Genomic DNA, 20151 nt, shown 5'->3' on the forward strand with positions numbered 1-20151 from the left:
ATCTAAAAAGTGGTGATCCTGCATGTATGTGCGCTGACCTGTCAGGCCTGTAATCCAGTTTCTAATCTCAGCCCAAATGGGAGCCTGTTGATCCCCTGCACAGCCCATGACCCGTTATCTGCCCTCGCATAGTTCTGACAGACTGAAGCAATTTGGCTTTTCAAGTTTGCCTGTCACTATGTGAACTATGGAAATTCATGCATTTTGCCTGCCCATTTTTCTACAACTGCCTATCTTGCATCAAAGATGTATAAGAGTGCTTTCCTTGACCACTGTAAATTCTTATACAGCTCTGGTTCTGTCTTCAATTTACCATGTCCTGCCTTTGACAAATTCTGATGGTATGGCAACACACACACACACACACACACACACACACACACACACACACACACACACACACACACACACACACACACACAAATAAACAGCCTGTTACTAGTAAAACCGGTACTGTAAAACCGGTACAGTAAAACACACTAAGACACTCACCATCAAAGATTTCCAGCTCATCAAACTGCCTGCTGGTCTGGAAGTGCTCAATAGTGAATGAGATGTTATAGCCTGGATCCACCTTCACCACCCAGGAGCAGGACTCAAAGTGAGGGAAGCCGCTGCCCGGAGACTGGCTTAGAATCACGTCTGTAGACGCAGTTAGCACCTCATTCATGGGACAGGTCACTGGCAGGATAAGAGAGATTTGGTTTAGTTATTATAATGGGAGGCAAAGTCTGCTGCAAGGAAAGCAGAGATATAGAGACATAACAGCAGTGCTGATATCCAGATGGCCAGGATCAGCTGGGACAGGCTGGCGTCCATTGAAGCTGGTCTGTAAGCCAATTAGCAAAGGTCTTCACTGAATATAGTTGAAAACTTGAGGACTACTAGCAAGCGAAGTTGACCTGTAGGATCCATACTCATTTCTGAGATTTGTTCTTTCTAGATGCTATGTGGAAAAAAGCAAGTAAGCAAGCCACAAAGTAATGTGGGGTCAGAAGCACTCAAGCTCCAGTGCCACTGTCTCTCCAACCCAAGAAACAGGACCACAAACAAAGCGTTGACATTTTACCTCAGGAAATTCTCTAGTGAAAAGTGTTTGTGTGTGTACAAGCATTTGTGTCTAAGTGTGTGTGTCTTTGTGTAGGCATGTGTTAAAAAACCAAGAAGTATAATATCAGCCGTGGATATCACATAGTAGCCCTGGCTAGAGTGAACAGCCAGGAAAAGGTGCCAAACCTCATGCTGAATATGTTTGTGAGGCCCTGACATTTCCCCCACATGTTGTCTTTGAATTACCAGGCTTTACACAGGGCCTTGGCTCACCATTCTGCACTGCTCTTTGAAGCCCATAGCTGAAGGCTGTCTGCATATACAGCAAGAATCCAAATACAAATGACAGCATGAAAGGATAAGGCCCAACCTCTTCCATGCTTCTTATTTAACCTAACATGCCAAAGAGTCACGAATGAGAGTCTAAAGTCTAGCTACACAACTGAAACAGCAGAAGAAGGACAGAAAAATTGTTAACATTAAGTATTCATGACACTTGCATTTTAGAAGTGAAGTATGGCTTTTCTATTTCTTTACTTTCCAAATAAATCGGCTAAGGCCATCATGCTCAGCTGGTGTGAATGGGCTTATGTTACATTAACATGAACATGCAATTATGGTGTGTTTGGAAAAGGTTAGGAGAAGTATCATCTATCTTGCTTTCAAATTCCCTTAAAATGTTACTCCAGCAATCAGAGAAATAGTAGTATAGATGTTTAGCAGAGAAAAGAGAAAGTGAACTTCCCAGATAAGTCCCTGTAAATGACATACTATGAATTGTTTTGTTTTTAGTAATTTGCCTCATAGTTTAAACTTAAACATGAGTAAATAATAAAAAAATAAACAATGCAAGTTCATTAAAATCAAGTTGCCACATGGTGATTTGTGTCCGCTGTCCTCAATAATCAACATTCTTTGCATTCTGAGTCTTAGTCTTAGGATAGGAAGTCTGAGAATAAGATGCTGATTAAAAATCACGCTGTAAACCTGTGTATTTATTGTGCCTATTCAATGTTGTGTCCCTGATGGCCAAGCCTCAAGTGTGCTTTCTGCATCTGTCTGGCGAGCTTCTGCCAGTCACTGCGGTATATGTCTGTAGCCCATGCATGAGCCTGGCAAAGGGTCAGACCCCCCCCCCCCCCCCCCCCCCCCCAGGTTTCTCTCGATCACTTGCGCACGTCTGTTAGTCATTCCTCGTTTGCTGCTGGACGGCACCCTGTGAGTGGAGAAGAGCACTAGTCCACATGCTCAAAGCACTGGCCATCAGCATATGCGCAGAAACATTCACCTGGATGAATGCCTTTTAAAAACACTGAGCAAAGCAAGTACAGGCTGCGGTAGCAAATTTTAAAAGCTATAATTGTGACATCAATTCAGTTATGAAATGTAGCTGTGAACAAATTACACAGTCATAAAGGAGTATATTATTAAGCTTTCCTCTGCACAGCCTTTGCGTGTTTGTGTGCTAAGCAAATATCAAACCCAGGCTGTACCGCACTGATTTGCTATGACACTTCTCCTTTATGACGGTAAAATACAGGAGCCAACAAACCACTGCATTGCTCCTGGGAAATATAAAATGCGTATTCACTGGTGACAAACATAATGGCAGCTGCATATGAATGCTCACACTAGCCTATCATCACTACATGAAGAATAATATGTGCAGGTAAACAATGTTTTATTGTGACACATCCATGCAATCCACCATAGCCATACTTCTGACATATACAGTGCGTGTGTGTTCTTTGTATTTTATAAGCTAATGGTGTGCTTACACATACAGTACCATTGATGCACAGCATATAATGCATGATACAGGTGGTTTTCTTTTCAGTGTGTACATCATGACATATAAGACAAGCTGCAAGCATGTTATTAATGCCTGTGCTTCTGCTAACTCAGAGAGGGCACTGTCTTCATTATCACACACATAGCGATACACACAGTATCAGTAGTGTATATCATTATCTTTAGATAATACTTTATATAATAAACACTACATAAACTGCATACCATAAGTTATACCTTAACCTTTTCCAATAATAATAATAATAATAATAATAATAATAATAATAATAATAATAAAAACTGGCTATAACACAGTGGTGGTGGCCAATACTGAAAAAACAAAAAACAGTGTGTACATTATGACATATAAGACAAGCTGCAAGCATCTTAAATAGCTAACTGCAAGAGGGCTTCCTGCAAATATTATCTGCTGCTTTTCATCATGGAAGTCATCATATCTCTAATGTTCACATTAGAACAAAGTCAACGTCAACACATTAATACTTTTGCTTTCAAGTCATAAAATAGCAGTTACTAATGCGCCGTGAGTGCAGCCTATATTGGATGATCAGCTCAGTTTAGCCACTCAGCATTGCTAAAGAGATCTGGAGCATGGATGCTCAGACAACGTTGCAGAAGTTGCCCTTCTGCCCAGTGCCTTCAGTCAAACTCTAAGGTGGGATTAGTGCTTTCAGTTTGTCCTCATCCTCTAAGCCACTTTCAAATGGACTGACATTGGCTAAATGCAAACACCAGTTTTAGGGACCAAATGTGACAAAAGGAGAGGAGGCCTGTCAAAAAGGCTGTCTTATTAACTGCAGCTAGAAATGATCTAAGAACTGCTTAACCCACCTCCAAATAGAAACATCTGACTCTGAGCAATCATTATCACTACACCATACAGTTCATTAACATACACACCAGTATACAGGCCATGTGAGCTGAAATAGAGGGGGATCAGGGCAAAGGGGCTTATGTATATAGGGAGAGTGCTTAAAGACCACTGTATTCAGTCAAAGCTTTGCCCCCACACTTGTCAGAATCTCCATCCCTTTTTCTACAGTATATTTCTACACATATAGTATGTGCACTATGACAGCTTCACAATGGTGAACAGATGAGGACATCACATTTCTGCATGAAATGCAATGATATAGTGATCCTGAAAACATACTGATATGTAGTCATTTTTGTGTTGCTTGAAACAAGGTAACAGAATCAATTTTCTAGCTACAAGCAACACACAGGAACATGTGCACACACATGCTTATATGCACAGAGATCATTTAAAGTGAACAGACATGCCTTCAACATGTTGGTATTTCAGTAATTAGGGTAATGTTTGAGGTGATAAAGTGGAGATGTGAGAGGATCCCACATTCTCTAATAACATTTGGCACCTAATAAAAAAAGGAAGAGCAGGATTTCCAAGGAATGAGGAACAGAGTAAAAATAGAGGAGGGACCCCTCCACGGTCTAGCTTCATGTGTTCAGAAGAGGAGTCATTGTTCCCTGTGCAAATGTATGTGTGTGAGAAAGACGTGTGCGTGTGAAAGAGAGTGAGAGTTTCTGAAAGAGAGAGTGAGAGACTGAAAGAGAGGTTGTGTGTGTGTGTGTGTGTGTGTGTGTGTGTGTGTGTGTGTGTGTGTGTGTGTGAGAAAGAGAAAGAATTTGAGTGAGAGAGACTGAGAAAGAGAGAAGATAGAGGTTGTTGGTGTGTGTGTGTGAGAGTGACAGAGAGAGACAGAGAGAGAAGTTGTCAGAGAAAGTGAGAGAGGTTGAAAGAAGTTCACATGAGAGGATATCCTGGAGAGCTGTGGAGACCAGCAGAGAGAGGCACTAAAGGTGAGTGAGAAGAAAGTGTGTGTGTGTGTGTGTGTGTGTGTGAGAGAGAGAAAGAGAGAGAAAGATGTGAATGAGAGGACATGCTGATATTTTCTTTCTCCAGGAGTTGTCAGCATTTTTGTGAAAGCCCTGGTACTCTGGACACTTTGATTCTATTCTTTAATTCAAAAATCAAAATTCCTATTACTTCTGATATGTCCTCAAGAGCACTGTACTGATGCAAACCTCCATTATTAATGCCAGTGCTTCTGCTAACTCAGAGAGGGCACTGTCTTCATTATCACACACATAGCGATACACACAGTATCAGTAGTGTATATCATTATCTTTAGATAATACTTTATATAATAAACACTACATAAACTGCATACCATAAGTTATACCTTAACCATTTCCAATAATAATAATAATAATAATAATAATAATAATAATAATAATAATAATAAAAACTGGCTATAACACAGTGGTGGTGGCCAATACTGAAAAAACAAAAAAACAAAACTGCTCGCTATCAAAACAAAATATACCATGAAAAATATTGATGCCAGTCATTCTTTTAACTCTTGTAATTCTGTTACAAACATTACTGAAATATTTACCTGTAACCTTTGTTTTGTTTTCTTTTTAAATATTTTTTTGTTGTATTTTCATAAGAACACAACATAACAGCTCAGATATGACATGACAAAATAGTTAGTTAATAAAAAAGAGAAAAAACAAACAAACTAAATAATAACATTGGGCTTTATCACCATCCCAAGCCCTCACCACCCTCCATGATGGAAAAAGGAAACATTAAAAAAGGAGCATGAAAATGAATAGCAAAACTGTAATAAAACATGTTTTGCTATAAAAATCAGAGACAGGCTAGGCTGATTTAGGAAAACAAGAAGAGGAGTATGACAGCATCAGTCCAATATGCCCTAAGTAGGGGTTACAGTAGGCATTCACTGTGAGTGAAGTGTACATGAAATGTATTTATTGGGGATGCATTCCATAAGATTGTGCCATGATTTCTTTGATGAAATTACATCATTAATCCAAAAGTGCAAGATGTTTTTCCTAGCTGCAAAGGTAAAAAAAACTGAATGGTCTTGTGTGTTCAATATTTTCAATATGACCATCTGGAAGACCAAGGGGGCGGCACACATGATCCAGGTACTGTATATCGGCTCACCAAAAATTACACATAGTTCATTCAGAATACAAAGCTCTGAAGCAGTGGATGTAATTGCCAAGCTCAGAATTACACTAACCTTTGTATGTGGAAACAAAAACGTCAAAGCATCCTGTAGACTTTCACTACAGTATTAGGAATAGCTACCCTTTTAAGCATAGTTTGTACATAATTATCACACATTTATTGTTTTTTTTTGTATTACTCAATGTTTCAAATCAATGTTGTTCACTAAAGTGGTGACATGCAATAAATCCATCATACAACTTCTACATCTGCTCACAATATCTGACTATCTATATGTGTCAATGTTAGGAAGTATTTTCATAATGGCAGATAATTCAGAGACAGGTTGCTTGAGAAAAAAAAGGTGATCGATCATAGTGTGCAAGAAGTTGAAGTAGTCCTATTCCTGGGATGCAGTAGCTACGTTAAGGCTGTTCTGTACTTCTTTTCCATCTACTCTGTGAAGAGCTCTCTCTGCAACCATTTAAAGTTTCCATTTGTGTTTCAGAGTTCCAGGCTCAAGTCTCCATTTCCATAAATGCACTTTTTTACTGAAAAAAAAAAACCTACAGATCAACTTGGTAAGTTTGAACTTTTCCACTTTTTTTTTTCTTATGCTGAGCTCCTTAGTTGCCTTGCCAGGGTGTTGGGTGGCACAGCCTCACTGCTTAGTAGAGCACGACCCCGTGGGTGTGGAGGCCTGGGGAGATTTGCATGGGCTCACTGTGACTGCAGTGCTCACACTTCTATATACACTGCTGTATAGCACATCCTTATAGCAGAGCTAACATGCATCTTGGGTAAACTCACCATCACTTCTCATTTGGAGTCTTCCAACAATAAGGAAGATGCACAAGGTTTGTTTAGACGAGACAAGCATGAGAGCAGCCAAATCTCTGTGTCTATACTGTGTGTCAAAGAAAGTGGGTGCTTTCTGTCAAGAGGAGATAGCATAATGAAAGGATGGATGGCCTGGAGGAAGATGAAAAAGCATGGAACTGGGAGAGAGTGCGCTGGTACACTGTGTTCAAGAAAGGGATGGGATATGACACTGGATGCACATGAGAAAGGGCAGAGAGTGTATATGTTGGGGGGATACAGAGAGAGAAACAGAGAGACACAAAGACAGATAGGGAGAGAGACAGGGGCAGTGGTTTGATACGGGGTGCAGCTGCAGCCTGGATATCCCTTGCATTTCAATGAGGTGAGATCTTCCTCCCCCAAGTGCCCTCTTTCTCTCTCTCTCACTCCCTCCTTTTCCTCTCTCACTAACTTTCTCCTTTCTCACTCTTTCTCCTCACTCACTCCCTCTTTCTCCCTCTCACTCCCTCTTTCTTCTCTCTTACTCCCTTTCTCCACATGTCCTTTTTGCTCATTCCCCTTCTCTAACAAATGTGACGCAGACCTTATTAGAGTGACAAATCATTCTTTCACTGACCCTATTTCTTTTCAGTGTATTTTCTTTGTGTGTCTTTGTTATTATTTCTTTTAAAAATTATAGAATGTCCAACATATATTTCAACACACCTTCCTTGGGATTCCTTTCCTCCCCAATAAAAAGACTAACCCAAACAACCAACCTTGAAACATAAGAGCTTCCTTTCGCTTATTCATCACTCTCCTTCTTCAATTATAGCTCATCTTTATATGGCAAAGTTAGTCACATGAAGATGTCTTAACATCCTTACTTGCTATATCCCTACATCTCTTCTTTTCTTTCTCTCTGCCTCTCACTGTGCCTGCTATTGGATGATACTGGCCTATTTAATGTGACTGACAGCCAGGCAGCACCCCAACCAAATGGAGCGGGTGTCAGCTGGCTATGTTGGCCCTCAATATAAAGACCTTTTCATATAGCTGGAGCGATTAGCTGCCGACACCTAATTAATGCTAAGATGAATTACAGCAGTTCTGAGCTAGCACTCTGCCGTGAAGGGTGAGGAGGTGCATGTTTGGCCCCTTAACACACTACAGGAGAGTGAAACAGACTTTTCTTCCTTTTTCTTTCTACCCTGCTCTCCCTCCCTCTTCTTGTTCTCCTTGAAACATGCACATCCTAGGAACATTAGCTTTCTGTCTATAATTAGTTGCATTTATTAGCCTGTGCCTCTTTTGCAGGTTTTCCTCTATGTCTAAAAAACAGCTGCACTCCTTCCCATGATTCACTGCCAATAAACAGAAAGCCCAGTCACCATTTACTCACATGCTAAGTGAGGACAAACACAGGAGGAGGAACATTATTTGTCACATTATGTTTGTGAGTAAGGTATAGCTTTCTTTTGGACAAGGAACTTAAAGTACAAAGTACTTAGACACTATACTAAAATGTACAGTTTACTACATGTTCAATATACTATAAGACAATTTACATTAAGAAGTAGACCTAGTAGGAAGAAACTGGTACTTGGATTGGATGGCTTTAAGATATCTGTGAGGAAACATAACTCTAGATTCTATCTCTCAGGAATAACAAGATGCTGAATCACATAAAGTAATTTATACATTTAGAAAAATATACTTCATAGTGATATATTGTTAATTAGTTTAAATTATTTATTATCACGGCTATATATTAGCCATGATGGACTATTTCTTATGAATAATTTAAGATAATTCGGTGTGCTGTCCATTTTCCTAAATGTATGGATTTAACTGCTACTGGAAGCAGTTGACAGCTGACTAAGTAAGTAAGAAAACACTGACATCTAAATACCGAACTTGAGGAAACATGTGAGGTTAAACACAAATATATGTGGATATGAAAAATTTATTTAAGTTCTGTTAACCAAGAGTTTTACTGAGCTGCATTAACTGCTATTCAAAAGCACTTTAAATTAGCATTTGACAGACAGTGTCAGAGTGAGTACATTATTCAGCTCTCTCTCCATGTACTGAGTCATGGCCAGCACTGAGAATAGTGCTCCACTGCCTGGGTAGGCAGGAGAGATAGTGAGCTTACGAGGAGGGAGTCTATGGTAAATGCCAAATAAAATCGGAAAATGAAGGGACATCCAGCAACTGGCTTAGCCAGCAACTCTCCTATGCCTCTCTTCCTCCACTATCAGCAACAATATCCCAAAGACTCCAACCCTCCTACCCCTTTGCATCAACAAGCAAATGCAACATGAGACCCTTGTTTTAAACTAAAAAACAAAACAAAACAAGAAGAAATTAGAAAAAACTTGTCATGCTTGTTAAATTGCTAAAAGACACCAAGGTACAATAATATGACATAAGGCTTACCATCACATGAAGGAGGAGGTCCCTCAAACTCGAGGTGTGTGCCCAGGTGGCAGGTTAAGATGCTGTTGCCACTCAGATGGTATCCTGGCAAGCACCTATAGCGCACTATATCACCTACGGAGAGGAGCAGTAAAAGAAAAGGAAGGGAGAGAGAGGAAGGGTAGCGTTCGACAAGTGAGCTGAAATTTGGCATTGATTTATGAATACTGTTTTTAACCCAGGTCTGGCACAGGCCAAACTTTATGAGGGATTAGGGGATTATGGAAGGCACCAACTCCCAAAAAATGGATCAGAATCTTTCTTAAGTACACATATCAACAGGAGCAGTCTTTAGCACTTTCTGCTGTCTGGTTTAAGGCTTAAAAAAGGGCATCACTGTTGACAGTATGAACTGACAGGAAGACAATAGGGTCAGGGGCAAAAGACAAAGTAAGAGACAATTTACAGTTATGGTATTTAGCTGACACTTTTATCCAAAGCAACTCACAATTATGACTGAGTACAACTGTTGCTCAGGGGCCCAACAGTGGAAGAATGGTAGAGGTGGGGCTTGAACCAGCAACCTTCCAATTACAAGCAAGTATCTTAACCACTGAGCTACCCCTACCCGCTCTGGGTATGGTCCCCAATCTGGTCAATGTGCTCAGACTGCATTATGGCATAATTAAGGAAAAACTTTTACACTTTCACCCTTACAGCATGTCAATTTCTACCTGAAAACACACCTCAAAAGAAGTTCTGTTTGCCACACATTTAATTATAGTGACAAAGCAAAGAGGGAAATCACACTCAAGTACAATCACACTACTCTAAGCAATGCTTAAACTAATTATATCTCATTACATTCAGACATGCAAGTATGGGACCATTTTGTTGGAGTTAGCCAGTATATTTATAATATAAGCTTTAACTCAGGAGTAGTAAACAGAGTATCTTACAGAGAATCCTTAATTACTCCCAGACACTATGTCTGCGCATGAGTGCGTATGTGTTTACTACAAAGACAACAGCCTTTGGTGAAGCAGTGAATTAAGCTAATGTGGCGCATAATCAATGATCAAAACAGCAGTAAATCAGTGTGGGTTAGTGCCAGAGATAGATGCTGTTTAAACCTCGACGGAGCCGTGATTAGACATTGTGTTCCAGGACTGGCCCATACAAGTCACTTATATCAGTTTAGAGCACTGTTACTCTCTCTCTCAGAGCCAGGAAAGCAGTGACAGAAGTCTCAGATTTCAAAGTCATAGCAGGGGCTAATCATCTGCAGAATTCTCTGAAGGTTTTTCTACAGTGATGTATATGGACATAAACAATGATATGAACAAGGACATGTTATTATGGGGAAGAGTGGACAAATGCAAAACAATTTTTTTCTATGAACTGTAAAATATGTCAAAAAGATATCTACAATGAGAACCTTTACTGACTAACAGCACTACCAAAATAGAGAAACAAAAAGCAAAGCAAAGAAAAAACAAAAAACAAAAACAAAAACAAACAAAAAATGCAGGACAATCATGCTGTTATACCACACAATTATAGCTGCTTCTGTGAATTCTGTATGAACCAATTCGGTTGTTAAACTATCCAAGGCTCCACAGAAAAGGCAGCTCTGGCAATGAGTCAGCATTTCGACAGAGCCGTGTGGGATTTGTTGTCCTGGAGGTGAAGCTGCTTTCTCTCTTTAAAGTGAGTTCTGGAGGTGGGAATGTGTTAGTGCTGAGGGAGATCTGTCTGTTTATGTATGTGTGCATGTGTGTGTGTGTGTGTGTGTGTGTGTGTGTGTGTGTGTGTGTGTGTATGCATCTGTGTGTATGGTGGCTTCTGCTATTCTGGGAACATTATTAATGAGAGGTTTTCAAGCCTGAAAATGAGCTGGCTGCCTGCATCTCTGTTCAAAATGTTCCACTTACATTGGCACAGACCACCGTACCCATACAACATGCACTCCCAAGCCTGCGACCCTGGACAATGAAGATGTATGTGTGTGCATGTTTATATGAGAGAGTGCTGTGGCTTATTCGCACATACCTATTTTAAACTCCTTGCTGGCCATCAGAATTTCAGCGTTGGGGATGATGGGAGGGGGTAAGCAGAAGAGGAGTCTGTATGCTGCAGTCACAGAAAAAGCCGACATGAATATGAATAAAGCAATCATGTAGACTGAATTAAAGCAATCATACATGGCTTTATTATGAATCAGGCAGGAAGTGGAAATACCTTGGTAGTTGATCTTGAAGAGCCCACCCTTTTCTGAGCTGCTACGGAAGCGTATGAGGATCTGATTAGAGGTGCTATTGGGCGGGTCATTAGGCTCCCCTTCTGTGAACACACCTAGCTTACGCGCAGTCTCCTGTGGCCCATCCCTGTTTGCAAAAAAAACAAACAAAAAAAAAAAAAACAAAGAAGGAAAAAAAGAGATGGGATCCAGCTTTCCTTTGCAAAATGCAATTTTGTAAATGGAGTTAGAATGCAGAATTTCTGCAGATGAGGTCATGGCTGAGATGGATGCATTCAGTCCTGGTCCCTCCCATCCTACCGCACCCGACAACATGGCAAAGGCAATTTGGCAGCTTCTTGATCCCAATTTCAACGAAAGCCAGCCATTCTGCTTAGAAACCATCTGCCAGCGTGTGTCTAAGCGCACACCAGAGATTACACCCTGTCCTGCACATTCACAAAAGAGCTTCCTGGGCTGAGCGAGTGACGGCTGGCTGGACCACTGCCGAGCTGCCAGACAGAGCTTTTTCTGGCTGCTGCAGCAAGCCCTGTCACCACTGCGAAAGGCTCGTTTAGTCACGTTGGACCTCAGCTCTGCCTAAAAGTGACTGAGAAAGGTAGTTCGCAGAGGTGCAATCAGTGCCTAATGTACTTTGATAAAGTGTGTGGTAGCTCAGTCACATCAACTCCAGTCAGGGCTTCCCCATGTATACATATGCCACCAGCAACTGCTGTTGTCCCAGTGAGATGAAAGGGTTAAATGCATTTAGGTTGGGAGGCTGGTATGCATGTAGACTGAAGGCTTTGATTTGATGTCGTAACCTAAGAAAGCTTCTTGCAGGACCTGTCTGGATGAAAAAAATTAACAGCGAACTGTTGCTGATTAACTCAACACAGCAACCAATAAATTTAACACAGGTAAGATTAGACACTGTTATTAGCCTGTAACAGAGAGAGAGAGAGAGAGAGAGAGAGAGAGAGAGAGAGAGAGAGAGAGAGAGAGAGAGAGAGAGAGAGAGAAAGAGATGGGGAGAAAGAAATGGCATTTGTCAGTTTTATAGACCCAGTCAGCCAACGTACCAGACAGTGATAAAGTCATGGGGCCCATGAACCTGTAGCAGGGTGAAGTTGAGGCGCACACCCAGGCCAGGGGCCACTGTGATCAGCCACGTGCAGTCCACAGGGCTGGGGTAGTCCTCCGGATAACCAGGAGAGAAAATGGTTCCATTGTCTGATGTAATATTCCCACCACAGGGCACTGTGAGGAAAGAATAAAATGAAATAAATAAATAACAGGGCATAAATAAGGATTCCATAAAATCAGATTCTCAGGGAGTCAGAGAAAGGAAAAAAAAAAAACCCAACAACTTCTCCCAGTCGCTCTTTCCTTAATGTGATTCACCAAGGCCTGAGATTAAGTAAGAAAGCCTGTTAGCAAGTGAGGTCAGGGTTGGTATGTTCCAGCAAGATAAGGACACAACCTTATCCAGCAAGAGGGGAAAGGGAATATGGGGTGCACATAGGATGGACCAAGACTGGGTGGAGTGACACAGATACCCGATTTACAGGCAAACCCGGTGGGTAAGAGAAGGCAACTGAAGTCCTCCCACTAGAGCACTCCTTCTGCCCATCTCTGCTCCTCACTCTACTTCCACCTCCACTCTAGCAGGAGCCACTCTGGATTCTGGAACCATTTCCAGCATCTCTGGCCAAATGTTCTGAAATTGAATCCTCTTCACATGGCATCAGATCACAGTTGTGCCAGAGTTGTGGGCAAATAATCTGTGATTTAGCATGCACATTAAAGACAGACCTAAAATAACAGGCACATAGGGCATTCATCTCTCTTGTTCCCAGCCTATACTACATTCCCCCATCCACAGTCTCTCTCCAGCTCCTCTCCCTCAATGGCAACCTCGCCTCCATGACCTCCTTCTGTACGCTTTCCTTCCTCCTCATTTTTCTGTTAATCCCTAATGCAATGTGCTCTCTTCCCTCACTTCACCTCCTAAATGAAGTATTGATCAGTACATTGATTAAAAGTACACCACGCTAGCGAGCAGAAATGTGCAGTGATGCTATTGATCGTCAGAAAGTCAGAGGTGGGGGTTGGGCAACCAGAGGACAGTGCCGAGTGCAATGGTGCAAGGCAACTTGTTGACTTTGGCCGCTGAGTCACAGGAGGAAGAAAGTAAGGCAGGTGGAGAAAGAGGCAAAGGTAGAGGCAAAGGTAGAGAGGGTGTACAGGGTGGACAGGTGCAACCATGGTGATGAACATCGATTACATGGGTAACTCATAGGAGAGGAAATCTATGGGCACAAGAGCACACACAGAGCACAGGCCTCTGCCACTCCCTTTCAGAGAGAGGGCAATAGAGAGAGAAGCAGAGGGAGGGAGAGAGTTGGGGAGCCATCAGAAATGTCACTCACGTCCCAGGTGCTCTCTAAGCCCTTTCAGGATGGTTCTGCACAAAGACCAAGGCGAAACACTGGAGCCAAAGTAATGATCAAACTGAAACAGTTGATCATGATTTTTCTGAACCAAAATATTTCCACCTTAGTCTGGCCTGTGAAAGAGTGGCTATATCTGTGGTGGGATGTGCTGGGGACCATATTTCGCCTTCCCAGTTTCATTTGGGCACACCAGAAATGTCATTTACCAGTGAAAGAATTACCCACACTGTAAAAGGTCTTTAGAAAGCCCATCTTAGTTGCTTCAATTCCCAAACTTGCTCCAGATGATGACAAAAGAGCAATATTCCATCAGTAAAAGGTCTTGTAAGCACTCTTTTAATGTCAATTTTGAAGTTCAGCTAACCAGAAGATTAACATCCAACCGAAACTCAAACTCTGGTCTCTTATATGACTCAGAACACAGGGAAAAGGGCACATCATTGCTGTCATTTTAATTATCATTTCTGTGGGTTTGCATCCTGTGTTGGCATCTCATCTGCTTGTGTTTTTCTGCATGACACATACATACTTACATTTACATGTGCAAAAACAATGGGAGGGTTTTTAAAATGTGAGACCATCTTTGGGAATTGCCTGGTGAATAAATAAAACAAAATAATGAATAACCAAAATGGAGCATAATTTTGGCATGACAACATGGGGTTGCTACTGGGAGAGGTCACACTGCCCAAGGCAAAGTTTCCACCACCCATCTAAACTTGAGGCAGATCATGGCCTGAGTATTTCTTGAGCAAGGCCAGGGCATAAACTTTTGAAATCCTCCCTGTAGCTGTCTAAACAGTGGGTTATTTTAACATGCCCTGAGGTCAAGCACCACCATCATGCTGTCAAATATCTTCCCACCCCCATGCCCTCACCCTCCCAAAAAAAAGTTGACAAAATACTGATTTCTTAATAATTGTGGAGTCCCTTTAGGTCTTGTTTTACATGCACCAGAAAACTTCAGAAGTGGGCAGAATTTCTTTGAATTTTAATATTTAGGTGGTTTATGAATGAGACCTGAGAATCTGCAAACCTCTCAAGGCATTCTGGTGGCTTATATGCCACCTCATAAGGGTAAGGGCAGACTGAAGTTGCCTTGGTTTTCCTCTAGTTGGAGGCATGTCCTGCCAGAGTCCTCAGAAGAGCAAGTGAGCATGTCTCTACAGCCACTGCTCCCTCATTCCACACTGCACTTAAATCAGCCTACCATGGAAACGCATGAGGGCGGTTAAAGTGATCAGTACATGCCACCAAATTTTATGCCAAACATAACATTTTATAGCACAGCCAAGTGTTTGTGGGCTGCATTGTTTGTGCAATTCTCTCTGGTTATTCTAACACAACGGTGCTCCAAATCCCAGCCCTGTAAATGGTGGCGAGGTGATGAGCGCACCCCCAAACACCTCTCCCCCTCCACGGCTATTCCCAATCCACAGTATTTACATCTAATGACAAGCTATTTATTTTACTCAGTGCATTGAAGGAATAGAAAATGAGCAGAAGAATTTAGGCCAAGGATGATGCATATGAATGAGGAACCATTTCTCTTCCTCTACCTTACTGTCAGGCTTTTCAGAGAATAGTGCTTATGTGATGCCCTAAGTGTAAGAGGAGGCCGTTGAGGTTCATGGAGGTGGTTGGAGGGAATATATCTGCATAGTCTGTCTTGCACATAGGTCTCCATACACAGGGCTTGGGGTTCAGTCACAGAGCAAAAGAATACAAGAAATAACTGTTCTTCATCTTTCCTTTTTCATCTGCTTCCCTTACTAAAAATCCTCTCACATCTAATACATGATTTGTAACATTTTCAGCTATTCAGCACTGGGTTGAATTCTAACAAATAAAACCCATAATTATATTGTAAATTTTTTAATGCAATACTCAAGGTGATTGATTATAGGTCTAAAGGAATTATTGGGTTATACCTTCACAGCGAGGAAAAGGGTGATCCCAGTTGCGTGTTGTGCCATGTTGGCAGGTCAGAATAGACTGCCCCATGAGCTGGTACCCTGGATAGCACTCAAATGAGATGGACTGGCCCACGTTGTACCCAGCCCCTACCACCACACCATGACGAAAAGGTTCAGGGTCTGGGCATTCTTGGAGCTCATAGGCTGGGAGACACAGACAGGCAAACACAAAAACAATCTCAGAAGCTCATCAAAAACACAGCTTGTTAGAGTGTAAGATTGGACTGGTGCCTGTAATAATGTTTTTGTGATTGCAGCTCCAATCGATATGAGGCCTGGAACCAGAGAGAACAGATGGCTGTTTTTGATAAACTGAATGGTAAGAAAGAACAGGAAGTTTAATACCCTCCAGAAGTTCAGTTCAGCCCCAAGTTTTCATATGGAGTGACTTTCACTGTCATATTTAAGTAGCACTGGTAATGAACAGTATGTCAGTGGGGGCGTGGCCGAACATTGTATGTGGGGCGGAGAGACAGCCTTGGTGATCAAGCAGGTAATTAAAATTGGTTGCGCTTGTGTGTAGTTAACGATATCCTACTTATACGCCAACCCTTCTGTCAGTAGGGACCGGAACCATTGAGCGAGAGTGTCGACGCACAGAGTCCCACAGCTGAAGTGCTGGCAGACGTCAGCAGCCTCCAGAGAGTGTGTCGTTCCTGCGCTTGCTCCTTCCTGAGAGCTTCAAAGTGAAGGAGTTGCTGCTGTTGTTGTATGTGTCGCAGGCTGGTAAGGGTCATGAAAACGTCTCTGAATGGGGATGTACACACATCCTGACTCCTTGGTTTTATCACCACTGTGGTCCCAACTTTAGATTGGCCAATGAAGAAAAGAGTAAGGATTTAGAAACAATTCACAGAGCTCTATTTTCTCTTCAATATGTGAAACAAAATAAGGAAAGAAGTGGTCCCAAATCAGGTTGAAATTCTCATTTGCTTTCAGCATCCTTTGTTCCACTTGCTTTTCACCTGTTGCTTTTCAGCTCATCGACTCACTCACACATTCCAGTGCCTACTGACAGAAAAGTTGGTGTATAAGTAGAGTGCTGTGTCCCATACACAGGCACAACCAGCGTAATTACCCACTGTTCACCCGGTCTCTTCACTCCCAAGATGATGCCTGACCATGTCCCCTCTGCCACAAACAACTTTAAGCATAAGCCCTGGAGTGACTGTGGGCCCAGTTAGGAGAAATAAGCCCACCTACAACAGCATAACTACTCTAGATGGGAACTGCAAGACTTCATTTTTATATACTTACTCTACTTGAGCATTTCACATTTCAACAGTCTGCAGAAAGAGAAATATAGTTCCTTTGTTTTGGCAAGACTTTCTAAATAAAGCAGAAGCTATCTCTGATTGCTCTCAAAGTTGTCACTGTTCATTTTTAAGGGGTGAAAATTTATCTGTAGTATCTGACTAGTAAATTTCTCATTTGTAGTATCCTCTCTAGCTTTCCATTTGTATTTCATCCATCACTTTCCTTAAAACACCTGTCAGAAATGTTATACAACAAGCCAGAGGCTGATTCCTCCTCCAAGTTGAAAAAATAACTGAACCACCCACTAAAATTTCCAGATGCTAAACTCTGTGTTCCCTGATTCACAGTCCCAGGATATAAATGTAACTAAAGGGATTTATTTCTATGAATCGGAGCATCTTTTATGAGAAATAAGGTATGTGCACACTGCACAAGAGTGCTATATTGAATATAAAGCCTGATTTATATGCTAATGTCACATAATTACATAAATACTGATAGTTCATTTCAATTCCACAAAAGTTTATTGAATTACAATATAAATTGCACTTATTATGCTTGCCTTTTAAAAGGTAAACTTTAGTTGCTGAGACTCACTAATACAGCAGAAGAATATATAACTGACAGAAGCATTTTTAGGTCTCCACCTGATCACATTTATATACAGATTTAAAAAGGAAGACCTATTAATTTGGTTGGAGACTGACTGACTAGACAAAGCCTCTAAACTACAAAGACATTTAATTAAGTACTTGAGTCTTTATGTAAACCTGCACTCTGCAAGTGATGAATTTCAATATTTATACTGTTGATGAAACACTTTGATGAATGTGAAATGTTTAGTGTTAGACCTGTAGCTTTATGTTTGCTAACATCTAAACAGAATAATTAATTGTCCCATCTGAGAGCTGTAGACAAACACATTCCCTTACCTTGATAGTCAAACCTGAATCCTGGCTTGTTCTGAGAGTGGTCACTGTGGAAATACACTGTGGTTTCATGTGACGTGGTGAGAAGAGCAGCTGGTATATCTTGCCCACTGAATCGGCCAATCACAGTACTGGTGTCAAAAGGACCATTCCTGATCTCAAGAAAGTCGTGGTTGGCCTCCGTTGAAAAATTGAGAAACTGAATGTGTGCTCCTGTTAAAATGGTTAAGTGATAAATGAAATAATAAAACAAGGTATGTCAACAGTAATTAATATCACTCCTTTATGACTCCCAGAATCATTAACTGCAAGACACAAGATTCTGTACATCACAAGAGCATGTACAAAATTCAAAGAACAAGTTTGTATTTTGCTTCCTTACCATATCCAACTGGGAGGTAGATCCTCCATGTGCAGTCACTGTTGCTAGGGTAGTTTCCTGGAAAACCAGGGCTGAGAATGGTTCCATCCATCTCCTCTCTGATCCCCCCACACTGTGCTGCATGCAAGGACAACAATGGGGGAAAGTTAATTAGGGTCCATGCTCAGAAAGTAACAAGGGAAAGGTATATAGCTATAAAATGTGACAGCATGTATATTTAGAAACAACACTATTTACCTCTGGAGAGCAGGTGTTAGCCTGTACCACCTCAAAAACTTGTCACAGGATTAAGAAATCTAGAACACTGCTTCATCTTTGAAGAGGGCAGAGTGACCTTTCAATGGCATCAAAGACCCCAGGCTACTTCCTGGCTTTTAATTTCCTTGACCCTTCTCCTTTCTTTGCGGGGCTATATGCAATGCTTACCTTCACATGCTCTGCTCAAGGAGTTCCAAATGTTCCAAAAGAGTTTAAATGTAAATGCAAATGTAAAAGTAAATTTGATGCCCTGATTGATTCCAACATCACTTTGTTTAAAGCTTTGGTGAGGCTCTGTGAGGACAACCATACAACAAAGCCATGAATCCTCAATAAGGAACAGAAAAGGTTCAAATGTGCATCTGGACAATCAAGGGCAATCAGGAAACTGCTGATGCCAGTGCAAACCATAAATCTCCTCAGTATTTCCGACAATCATAGCGTGAGATGGAACTAATTAGGATAGAGTAGGTCACAGCCATTACTCATGTTTGTCAAGAGTCATGTGCCGGGATGCACAGTGGCCCTTAACAAATGTGCTCTCTCGCTTCCTCATTCTCTCTTTAATTCACACATGTGTGCTCACTCATACAGCACAGGGGGCTAGTGTGGTTAGTTTACTGTTGTGCAAGGCCCTGCCATTGTTGTTGCAGTGTGAGTGGCCCCTACCTGAAAGAGCAGTGAGGTAGTGGGGCCTACATTGTCTCTTAATGACATGCCAGTCACTGTGCAACTCAGCTCTGATGAACTAATAGTTCCACACTAACCAGACAAGCAACAACAAATCAACCACAATGTACTCTTTATTTCATAAGAGGCAAGATTTGAAATGAGTATATCTCTGCAAATACTGCTTGTCTGATTTGCATTTTATAGCTTTGGTAGTGTGTGTGAAGTGTCAGAATTCCCACAGTGACTAAAGTATTGCTAATTTCTGCTGCTCTGCCTGTTTGCAGTAACAGGTAGAGGGACTAGCTTTGTCAAGCCAAGGCAACCCAATGAACAGAGTATACAGCATAATTATAGCTGGCCTTGGAGCATGAGCATGAAACATAAAAGGCAGAAAAATAAGAGGTGATTGAAAGGTTCATACCAATGCAGAGTGGTGGAGGGTAGTTCCACCGCCGCACGGTTCCTGGCATGCAAGTGATATGGGACACTCCCTACAAAGAAAAAAGGCAAGTGATTTGTTCTTTTATTCACTCCTTCATCCATTAATGTATTTATTAATTCATTAATTTGTCCCTTAGGTCTTCCTTCTTTCCAAGAGTTGTGTTATTTATGTCTCTTTTAGAGTGTACTATGATCTTCTTTTTGGCTAGAGAAGAGTTTCAAAGCCTCAAAGAACCACAGGGAGCTTAAAAGCAATTTTCCTTATTTTATGTTGGCCAAGCACTTAGCAGGCTAACCTGGAGAGTATATCCTGGATCACACTGAAAGGCCACGACGCTGTTCATTTGCAAGCGCTCTCCCACCTTGAACCCGTTCATAGGCAGAACAGGCTCAGGACAGCTTGTGAGGGACACAGCTGGTAAAAGGGAGAAGAGAAGGACTCAGACAAGA

The 20151-nt window shown here is 41.5% G+C and overlaps 1 protein-coding gene and 1 long non-coding RNA gene across 3 annotated transcripts in view; one reads left to right on the plus strand and one right to left on the minus strand.

The window, feature by feature from the left end:
* Positions 1-20151, minus strand: part of csmd2 (CUB and Sushi multiple domains 2) — a 192593-nt gene that overhangs the window by 30155 nt on the left and 142287 nt on the right. The window contains 10 exon segments of the mRNA XM_035529205.1: positions 493-681; positions 9113-9226; positions 11144-11224; positions 11333-11478; positions 12413-12590; positions 15718-15906; positions 17952-18161; positions 18331-18447; positions 19682-19751; positions 19998-20116. Coding sequence (XP_035385098.1) covers positions 493-681; positions 9113-9226; positions 11144-11224; positions 11333-11478; positions 12413-12590; positions 15718-15906; positions 17952-18161; positions 18331-18447; positions 19682-19751; positions 19998-20116 — 1413 coding nt within the window.
* LOC118241864 lies at positions 4572-17117 on the plus strand. 2 transcript variants are annotated; one of them, XR_004776382.1, is made up of 6 exons: positions 4572-4686; positions 5818-5844; positions 6378-6450; positions 16020-16081; positions 16324-16488; positions 16742-17117. It is a non-coding gene; the product is annotated as an uncharacterized LOC118241864 (long non-coding RNA). The 2 variants fall into 2 exon arrangements; XR_004776383.1 differs by having other exon boundaries at positions 16327-16488.

The sequence above is a fragment of the Electrophorus electricus genome, chromosome 8 (assembly GCF_013358815.1).
Source record: "Electrophorus electricus isolate fEleEle1 chromosome 8, fEleEle1.pri, whole genome shotgun sequence".
In the NCBI taxonomy this organism is placed as follows: Eukaryota; Metazoa; Chordata; class Actinopteri; order Gymnotiformes; family Gymnotidae; genus Electrophorus; species Electrophorus electricus.